This window comes from Daphnia carinata, chromosome 2 (genome assembly GCF_022539665.2).
Source record: "Daphnia carinata strain CSIRO-1 chromosome 2, CSIRO_AGI_Dcar_HiC_V3, whole genome shotgun sequence".
NCBI lineage: Eukaryota > Metazoa > Arthropoda > Branchiopoda > Diplostraca > Daphniidae > Daphnia > Daphnia carinata.
Genome location: NC_081332.1, coordinates 6,924,958 through 6,934,995, shown reverse-complemented (window position 1 = coordinate 6,934,995; position 10,038 = coordinate 6,924,958). Strand labels below are relative to the sequence as shown.

General features: G+C 45.9%; 2 protein-coding genes across 2 annotated transcripts; both read right to left on the bottom strand.

Annotated features, from left to right (window-relative positions):
- Positions 1–378: 378 nt before the first annotated feature.
- Positions 379–1,005, bottom strand: LOC132087766 (uncharacterized). Its single transcript, XM_059494139.1, has one exon. It carries the CDS (start codon positions 1,003–1,005, stop codon positions 379–381), a length of 627 nt encoding a protein of 208 aa, XP_059350122.1.
- A 316-nt stretch (positions 1,006–1,321) lies between these two features.
- Positions 1,322–1,753, bottom strand: LOC130687001 (uncharacterized). The gene has a single exon (XM_057510156.2). It carries the CDS (start codon positions 1,751–1,753, stop codon positions 1,322–1,324), a length of 432 nt encoding a protein of 143 aa, XP_057366139.2.
- Between the last annotated feature and the right edge of the window lie 8,285 nt (positions 1,754–10,038).

The window sequence follows — 10,038 nt, the reverse complement described above, 5'->3', positions numbered from 1 at the left end:
TGTACTGGAAGGGAAGCCATCAACGGCGGGCTGAGCTTCGCCGACGTGCGCTTGCAAGGCCAGCAGTTGTTGAGTACGGATTTTACCGCTTTACGTCCAGAGAGTATCCAATAGCGAGAACGGAGGTCAGTTAGCAATCTCTCTGTCTTCTCTCTGTGTTTGACGTGCATGTTTCTAACGCGGTGATCCCAAATTATCCTTTTCCTTTAAGGTTGAGATGCCGGTAGAATTATGGGGTGTTTGGCTGCATAGTCGATCGGCGCTTGAAGTATACGTCCGCCAATTCGCATCTGTCCAGCTTCATCCAAGAAGAGCTGGAAGGTGCGAAGTTTTGATCTGAGTGGTAATTCCAGATTCTTGCGAAGGGCGTAGACTTCATCAGCAAAGGCCAATTCTTGCGCGCGTACGATGCATTTCGTCCTCTCCGACAATTGGTTTTTCATCACGTAGTTTTGCTGTAGCGTTGTTGGCAAATCTTTTACTCCAGGCCAGCACTCGTTGAAGTCTCAACAGACTGGAGAAACGTGCGACGCACCGGTCGATGACATGATTCTCGTCTTCCGTTTTGACTGCCAAGACGCGGATTACATTTACGCCTCGTTCTTCTGGCTCCGCAATCTCTTCCCAAGTGTACCACTCTGAGGGGTCTAGGTTCAGGAACGAAGGTCCTCGATGGAAGTAGACCAATTCGACGTCCTTTGGGTCGATACCCCTGCTGCAGAGATCCGCTGGATTTAAGTCTCCCGCAACGTGACGCCATTGTCGACGACCCGTGTTTCGGAGTATTTTTCCGATGCGGTTGTTAACGAATACTTCAAATCGGCAGGTCTTTGAATGGATCCACTGCAGCACCGTTTGCGAGTCTGTGTGGAAGGTCACTTGCCGTAATTCGATCCCCAGCTCACGACAAATCGTGAGGGCGATGTTGAGACCTTCTACGGCAGCTTGTAGCTCCAAACGTGAAATCGTGAGACCTTTCACCGGCGTGACGTGCGTTTTCGACATGACGAATGACACCTTGACGGACTGGTCCTCGAATAGAGTGCGGAAGTACGCTACTGCTCCGTACCCTTTGAAGCTTGCATCCGTGAAGACGTGGAGGTGCTGTTGAGTCCAACGTCCTCGTTTGGAATGGAAGCATCTCGGCAGTGACAGCGACACCAAATTTTCCAGATGGTCGTACCAGCAATGGATGCGTTGCCTCAACGTTTCCGGTATGACGTCGTCCCATCCGATCCGCTCTTCGTTAGTCCATATGTCTTAGAGTAGAGACTTCATCACGAAAATAACTGTGGCAACCAGTCCCAACGGATCATAGACGCTAGAGATGATGCTTAGAAAGGCTCGTTTCGTGAGGGTCACGTTGTTCGGTGGCTTCCGTATCTTGAACGTCATCTCGTTCGCTGTCCCACATTACTCCAAGCGTTCTCTCGACCGGAAGTTTCTCCAAGTCCAGATCTAGAGTTGGTGATGCGAGGCCGAATTCTCGTAGCACTGCTATCACCGTTCTGGATGACGACGTCCACTTGGTCAAGTTGAATCCCCCTAGCTGAAGAAGGGATTTCATTTGGCGGGACCGTTTGATGACCATGTCTTCGGAGTCGAAGGAGTCGAGATAATTTTCGACGTAGAAATTACGTCGAACGCTATCGGCTACGTCTGGAAACTGGCTGCGGTAGTCGTCAGCCGTCCTGTTGAGGGCGAAGATGCAGCTCGTTGGGGAGGAGATGGCTCCATATACCTGCACCGTCATCTGGTACGTTAACGCAGCTGAAATACTGCCAGGCGGCCTGGTCTTCTTCCGGGACTTTCACTTGGTGGAACATTTTCTCAATGTCCGCTCCGACTGGTACGAGGTTACGGCGGAAGCGGATGAGCACACCAAGCAGGATAACAAGTAAGTTAGGGCTCCGGAGCAGGTTTTGTTTATCGATGTGCCACCAAACTCAGCAGCCCCATCGAATACGACACGAACTTTGGTCGATGAGCTGGAAGGGCTCACGACCCCGTGGAGTGGCAGATACCACGTTTTATTTGTCTCCGTCTGGGCTTCTTGGGTCGTTAAGAGTCGGGCGTGTTTTAAGCCGATGTACTCCTTGCCCACTGCATCGTACCGTTGGGCAAACTCCGCGTCTCGATGAAAACGTCGTTCGAGGGCGTAGAGCCTCTTCAATGCAGATGCCCGATTGTTTGGGAGATTTACTTCGTCGGCCTTCCACATTAAGCCGACTTGATACTGGTTACCAATACGTTTTACGGAAGATTCTAGGATACGATTTCCCCGTAAGTCTTCCTCAGATAGAACGGGTGGTTCTATTTCTACTTTACTGGCCTCAAGTTGCCAGAACTTCTTCACCAGCTCGTTTAGGTCTTCGGGACGTTCCACGGTGGCCAGATGAGCGATGAACGGGCGTCCGTCTTGTGGCGGGCTTGTTTGTCCACCCAAACACCAGCCAAACGGCGTCTTGAAGGTGATGGGCCCAGTCGTTCAAGCCGGTGGCTTGATGCAAGCTACATGATCATGGGCCTCTGCGACGTCGATTCCTATCAGCACGGTCACGTCCTCTTGTTGAACGGTCGGGACGTCAATACCACGTAGGTGTTTCCATGACTGGAACTGTCGAGGGTCGATCGGCGAATTCGGCGTCACCTTCAAATTGTCGACGGCGTAAGCGTGTTTGGCTTCAAACTGGCTATTACCATCGCGAGACGTTAGGGCGAAGTTTACTACGGAAGCCGTAACGTTAGACGTGGCTCCGTCATACGAGACAACGTTGATGCGTTTAGATGGCCCAACGAGTCCCAACTTCTTGGCTAAGTCGCTCCGAATCAGCGTGGTGTTGCTTCCGGTATCCAGGAAACCGAAAGTGTCGACCCATGTTTTGCCAGCTCCAACACGAACCGGTACGATCTCGAAACGTACACGTCGTTTTACTGTTTCCAAATGGGTTAAGGTCCCAAGGAATGGTGTCGAAGGGGGCGCTGATGGAGCAGTTGGATCCGCTAGCCTCCTCAATGGGGTGAATTCGGATCCATGAAGCAAGGTGTGTTGACGGGTTCCAGTACAATCAGCGATAGTACAGCTGACGTCCCTGGGACACTCCTTGCGTTCGTGTTTTCCCGTAAGACATAAAGACATCTTCCGGACTTGAATACTTTCTCAGCCCTTTTCGTGGGCGTGAGAGACATGAAGACGGTGCAGGTTGAGAGATGATGGCTCCTGCCGTTGCATACAAAGCATTTCCACCGTTCCGTCTTCTCGGCTTGCATCTTCCCCGATGCTGATCGACTCCTTGGAGGCATGGTTGCTGAAGATGTTGACGCCGCTACTTTCGAACCTTCCATCGTCGATACGTGTCCAATGGTCGACAAGTGTGGGAAGCTGGGTCTCTTGATGAGCTTCCTTTCGTCGAACTTTACACCTTTGGACGTCGGCGTGGGTAAAGACTCGAATACATTTTTTCCATGTTGCTTGCTCATGGATTTCAACGTTACCCAGTCTTCTAAGTCTAGAACATTCAGTTCTACTCCTGTCTTTTTACGTTTCTCGTTCCACTTATCCTTGAGGTAGGGCGTCAATTTTGCTTCAAGGGCCACCAACGTTGTACGGCTGTATAGCTTATGGACATACTTCGACTTGGAGAGCGTGGCTACTGCACCATGAAGACGGTTTGCGAAGGTCTTGAGGCGGGCAGCGTCTAGGCTCTTCAATGGCGGGACCTGTAATAGGTCGTCGAGGTACGTCTGATCCATAATTTCCGTACGACCGTACATCGCGTCTAAACGTCGTTCCATCGGTAAGACATTCACCGATTTTGTTTCGTACATCTTCGGCTAGCAGCTCCTCCTACATAAAAAGAAGTACCGGAGAATCTTCATACTCTTCATACAAGGCCTGGAATTTGGCCTTGAATCGCGCGTAGTTCTTCGGGTTACCGTCAAATGGCTGGATCTTGAAGTTGGGAGGTTGCAGGCGACTGCAGCAGCTGCTATGAGGTCGATTGGCTTGACTGTGGGTGTTCGAACGTTCAGAACGGTCATCTTCGCCGTGATCCGTAGGGTCGCAGCTGGACGACATCGGGGTCTCGTAGAGATGCATCGGCGGCGACCAATCTTCTGCGATATCGGACTGCATCTTTCATCGTTCGCAGGGGTGACAGGGTAGAAACATCTTGACGAGTTGGTAAGACTGGTGATCGCCCGGGAGGTCGTTGATCTTGAATCGTTCGTGGTTGAACTTTCATGACGTCTACTTCCGTTCGAAGGTCTTCGATTTTGGCATTTAATTCCACCTTAACTGCATCAATTTTCTGGTCTAACCCGTCCAATGTGTGGTGTGCTTCTCTGACTAGCGTGTTGTCGCCGCCGAACTATCAATGAGCTTACTCAGTTGTTCGCTCATGCTCCTTAACGCCTTGTTGAGGGTTTCTGTGATGGAAGTTGTGTTTGCCTCCATCTGAGCCCTTGCTGTTTCCAACTTCACTTCCAGCTTCAGCAGCCAGATAACGTGGTACTACATGTGATGTCCGAAGCTAATGCCCCGATCGAGTTGACGGACTGATTTGAGGAAGTGGCGTAGCGACTTGTGAATTTGATAACTTCAACGTGGTCTGTTTCGAAGTCTGCTTCCCACTTGTCACATGCTTGACGTTGCTGCTCAGTGAGGTCGTATATACTTTCTGTATATTGGTTGTGAATTACTTTGACTTCGTCATAAATACGAATCAATTCGTCACGCCATGCTGCTACTTGCAATTTCTTCAATCTGATGGCTCCCATCTTGTGGTCTTCCACAGCCTTTCTGAGTTGTGTCGTTAATTTCGTGTGGGCCGCCTTTCTCTTCCCACGTTTCTTCTTGAGATTTACGTTTTCGGGAAGTAAGGTCCGTTCACTCTTCTGCCGTTCAGGTTTCGATGCGTCTACCATTGGGGGTGGGCCCCCAAATGTGGCCAATTTCCATATTTTCGGCTTTGGGTACGGCTTCACTCATGGCGTAGAAACGTTATTTTAGGCTGATAGAGTCACACGTTAACGGATGTCGATAATTCACGTAGATACACCGATCTTCTAGTCAGATGGCAAACACGTGGTGGACAGGTGGGTGCCTTCAGGCTGGCGTAGACGTCTGCCAAAGGTTTACAGGGAGAATACCCGACAATTCACAAATCAAGCGAGGGTTTTACTAACGATGACGGGAAATGCAAGTGTTCGTCAAATCCCGGACACCATTTGTTACTGACTCCGTGCGAGAGTTGGTAACAGAGACAGAGTGGGATGGATGAGTGATGAGGGATGAAGTGAAAATGACGATGATATAAAACAAAGGACTTCTTTATTGAGACGGACAAAAAAAAAACCGAACGCTTGATTGAGACGGGAAAGAGCAACGAGACTGGGTTGAAGCAACAGATCTAGATAGCGGGTACTGGCAAGTCCCAATGCACAAAGAGCACAAGGCAAAAGCAGCATTCGTGATACCAGATGGCCTTTACTAGTTTTTTGTAATGCCGCTTGGATTGGCATCCGCCCAAGGGGCTTTCCAGCGGATGATGGATCTAGTGTGATCAGGCTTAAGGTGGACAAGCTGTCTTGAAAAGTGCGAAGTGCATTGCACGAAGCGGGATTAAAAATGAAACTCTTGAAATGTTAATTTGCAACCCGAGGAATGAAAACTTTTGGACAAGTAATTAGCGGAAAAATGTGTAAATTCCCGTAAGTGTGCTCATTGAACAAGCCAGCCGATCAACTGAAATGTGTTTGAAGTTTCATAGGACTATGCTCCTACTATAGACGGCTCATTGCACAATTCACGAACGTTGCTAAACCTCTAACTGATTCAAAAAGGGTGGATGCTTCGTGTGGGAAGGACCCAAGGAAGAAAGCTAAAAAAAATCGTTGAGAGAAGATGATGTTGTATAAAATCGTTGAGAAAAGCACTAATTAAAGCTGCTACGTTAGCGTATACGGATTTCTCCAAGCCCTTCGAAACACATCATGATGCGTGTGACTACGGTCTTGGAGCGGTGCTGTTATAACGGATCGACAACGTCTAAAGTCCCCTCGCCTACGGGAGTCACCTCTTAAGTGAAAACAATTATTCCATCACGGAAAAGGAATGCCTGCCGTTGGTCTGGATGATCGGTGAAGAAATTTAGAAGCTACGCATGGGGAATGGAGACCATGATGGTGACTGACCATCACGCGCTTTGTTGGCTGTTAAGCAAAGAAGACTTAGCAGGACGTCTGACACGCTGGAATCTACAGTAACAATAATTTTTACTAAGAATTGTACGTCGTAACGGGAGACTGCATACGGATGCGGGCGCATTATCACGTTATCCAGTAAACGTCGTAACAGGGACAGATGAGGCTCAAAACTCCATAGTGGCCGCCTTGAGCATCTACCATGATACCAAAGAAGAAAGGCAACGCGCCCAGCAAGAAGAATGGGATGAAGTGTTTGTCGCGATCAAAAAGTCCCAGGAGAGTATCGAATCAAATATGGTCTGTTGCTCTACGAGAAATTAGTTGACTATGGACGACTTTTAAAACTGTGTGTGCCTCAGTCGTTCAAAAAAGAAGTTATGCGTTCTTGCCATCATGATATCACGACAGGATTGACAGGTACGCTAGCGAAAGTACAAGATCGTTCCTCTTGGTGGGCGATGGCCGAAGATATCAGTGAGTTCGTTCGCAATTGCAGGGAGTGCTAATTTCGCAAACCGGTGTACCGCAAATCGGCCGGATAAATGGAAGGGAAAAGAACCGACCACCATTTGAAACATTAGGAATGGATATCCCGGGCCCGTTCCCATTATCAAAAAGAAGAACAAACTCATCGTCGTGGCAGTTGATTACGTGATAAGATGGGCAGATACGAAGGCACTTCCTACCGCTGACGCTAACGAAGTAGTTGACTTCTTAGTAAAAGTTCCTTATTAAAACATGGGTCGCCACGCCAGTTAACAAGTGATCAAGGCCGCCGCTTTACTGCAAGAGTGACACGAAAAATGATACAGGCATAAAAAGCCAACGGATTGGTGGAACGCCGTAATCATACATTGGCAAATATTTTGTCAATGTATGATTACGGCGTATGTAAGTGCAGATCATCGAGACTGGGAATCGTAATCGATACCTTTTGTAACATTCGCATACAATACTACACGGCACGTGACCACGGGAAGAACCCAACTTTATCTCGTGTTCCAATCAGAAGCCATACCCCCAATAGATGTGGCTTCAAACGCAAACCCAAACCGGATACAACCTTAAGATTGCGATTCGTTGGAATAGGAAATTCAACTCTTGTAGCAAGCACGAGCTACCGTAGTGCAGCTGAGACAAAAGGACATCTACGACGAAAAAAAAGGGAAGCAATGGCGTACCTACCAAATGAAGAAGTACTGGTCTACAAACCTATTATGAAGGTGACCAACCTGGAGACATTTCTACATCGTTGGCTTGGACCTTATATAGTGATTAGACAGACGACGCAAAGTAATTACCGAGCTTCGTTTGGAAAAATCACCAAAAACAAACATTGCACACATCGAACGAATGAAACCTTTGATTGACATGAAGAATATCGCACCGTACACCAAAAATCAATTTACTATCAACAGCTAAAAAAGTAACTAGAATGAGCAGCCAGAAAGATGCTTAATCACAAATTCTGCGGAACCTGAAAGACTGCCAAAAGAATGCATTAGATCCTCGCACAATACGTCACACGAAAGTAACACTCCGCCGGATGTTACAAAAACGGACACATAAGGTCCGAATGTAACATCAAAGACGCAAAAAAAGCAGAAGAGGCACAAGGGGCTAGAACAGGAATTATATCCGTAGGAAGATCTGTTCGCATAGTGCAAAGAGATACAGTAATGTTAACCTAACCGTTGCTGCTACTGCTTACCGTGATGTCACGACGAACAACTTCAAAAGAAACACTCGCCTATTAAGGTGTCATTTTGAAGTCCGAAGGAGAAATAAGCCTTTTCTGATTCTGAAAGAGTAGTCATCTCTGACTTCATGTTTAATCCCTTAGAAACCGTGATCAAAACACTGTACGACGTATTTGGAAGAAGATTTAACACCATCAACTTCCGATATGACGGTCCCGATGACGAATTGAAACAACGAATAGAAGAAGAAGTCGAACAAAAAGCAGAAGCGGAAGCGAGAAACCTAAAAAAGAGCAAAGTGTTGAAATATCATTATGAGCATGTTACGGAAACCTATTTAGGTTTCTGAATCATCTTGTATTGTTTATCCCTAACCCTCGGTTGTTCTCTTCATGGGTAGGTGTCGCCTTACGGCGCTCTCTTTTCTTTCAAACTCCGTATGTAAAGGTACTCTGTCCTAATATAAGTTTGAATATTATGAACTGATTATTCTTTCCATTTGGATATCAAATAGAGAGCTAGTGTAACTTATATAAACTGTACTGAATAAGCTATCACTTATTCCAACAGGTTATGGGCCCAGAATTACAGAATCTTCCCAAAATTAATATGGCAGAAAACGGTGACATTTCAATCAAAGCAGTACAAAATGTTCCCAAGTTCGACGAATCCAATTACCGTGAATGGCATTTTTAATTGGATCTGGTGTTGAAACTGTTGGATCTTTCAATGATTGTGTCAGGATATGAAGTGCGACCAGAAGAGGTATTTACCTTTTTTTTACCTTCGCAATTGAAACTATTTCTGCGAGTAACACAATTTTGAATACAATGTCTTACATTTCAACTGTCACTGACAATCACACAGTTTAGAAGTACAATTCTGGTTTATTTACACCTTTTCAGTTTTACGATTCTCAACTGTCACTGTCAATTACACAGTTCAAAATTTACATTGCTAACTCAAAATGGCAAATGAAATCACAGTAACTACACATAATTTCTTGTTTATAGTGTGTTATTAGACCTATGATGGTGACCAAATCACAAACGAAGCAGTTATCAATAGTTGGATCAAGAAAGACATTACAGCCCGAAACTGCATATTCAGTACGTTAACAAGAGAAATGAAAAAAAAACTTTTACACTCCTGGTTTGACTGCAGCCGATATGTGGAAAAAGTTGAATAATCAATATGAGATCAACACTGTGGAACAGATACATCTCATTTGGCAAAATTTCTATGATTTCAACTTCACACAAGGTATTTACAATTTAAAGTTATTGATACACATCTTGCACTTCATATAAACCTCTTCCAACAGGTGAAGACATGCGAACACATCTACAAAAACTATCAACATGTGTAAATAGACTGAGGTAACGAAACCTAGTCATCGAAGAAATTCAAGTCGTTAGCAAAGCTCTAGCTACCTTACCTGAGAGATTTAGAGTAGTGAGATTAGTCTGGTCAAGTGTTCCGGTACACGAGCGCACACTAGAAAACCTACTTCAACGTTTATTGAATGAAGAAAACGTGATGGATTCTTACTCAAAACAAGAAACAAGTAATGACGAAGAATTCGAGCCCTTAATGGAAGCAGAGGAGGTTATGGTCGTGGTAATTACCGAGGAGGACATTTTGGAATAAGAGGAGGATTCATCAACAAATATGGAAGACATAATCACCAGTCTCTACCGAATTATAATGACACTCGACCAAGATGCAACTACTGCAAGATCCGGGGCCATGAAAAGAAAGAGTTAAGAAAAAGAGAGCAGAAAAAGTGAAAAGCAATGAAGAATGGGGCATGGCATCACCATCTTCATTTGATCCCAGGAGTATCTTTGCCTTCTTTGCCGATTCGGGAGCAACCAGACACATGTCAGATCAAAAAAGTGTTTTCTCAACTATTACACCAATTGAAGAAGGAAAATGGTCTGTGTCAGGTAAACGACATACTAAACACACGATGTCTAAGTGGATGTTTTTTTATTCTTTCTTGCTCTCTTTCACAAGGCATTGGCGATACAAAACTAAACGTACTGGGCAAAGGAGGCATCAACGTAACCATAGAATTGGACCAAATAATAACGCATTCAACTATTAAAGACGCACTATACGTCCCAGA

Excerpts from the sequence above, each read along its gene's own strand:
- LOC130687001 (XM_057510156.2), bottom strand. The coding sequence starts at position 1,753 with ATGACGGTGCAGGTATATGGAGCCATCTCCTCCCCAACGAGCTGCATC.
- LOC132087766 (XM_059494139.1), bottom strand. The coding sequence starts at position 1,005 with ATGTCGAAAACGCACGTCACGCCGGTGAAAGGTCTCACGATTTCACGT.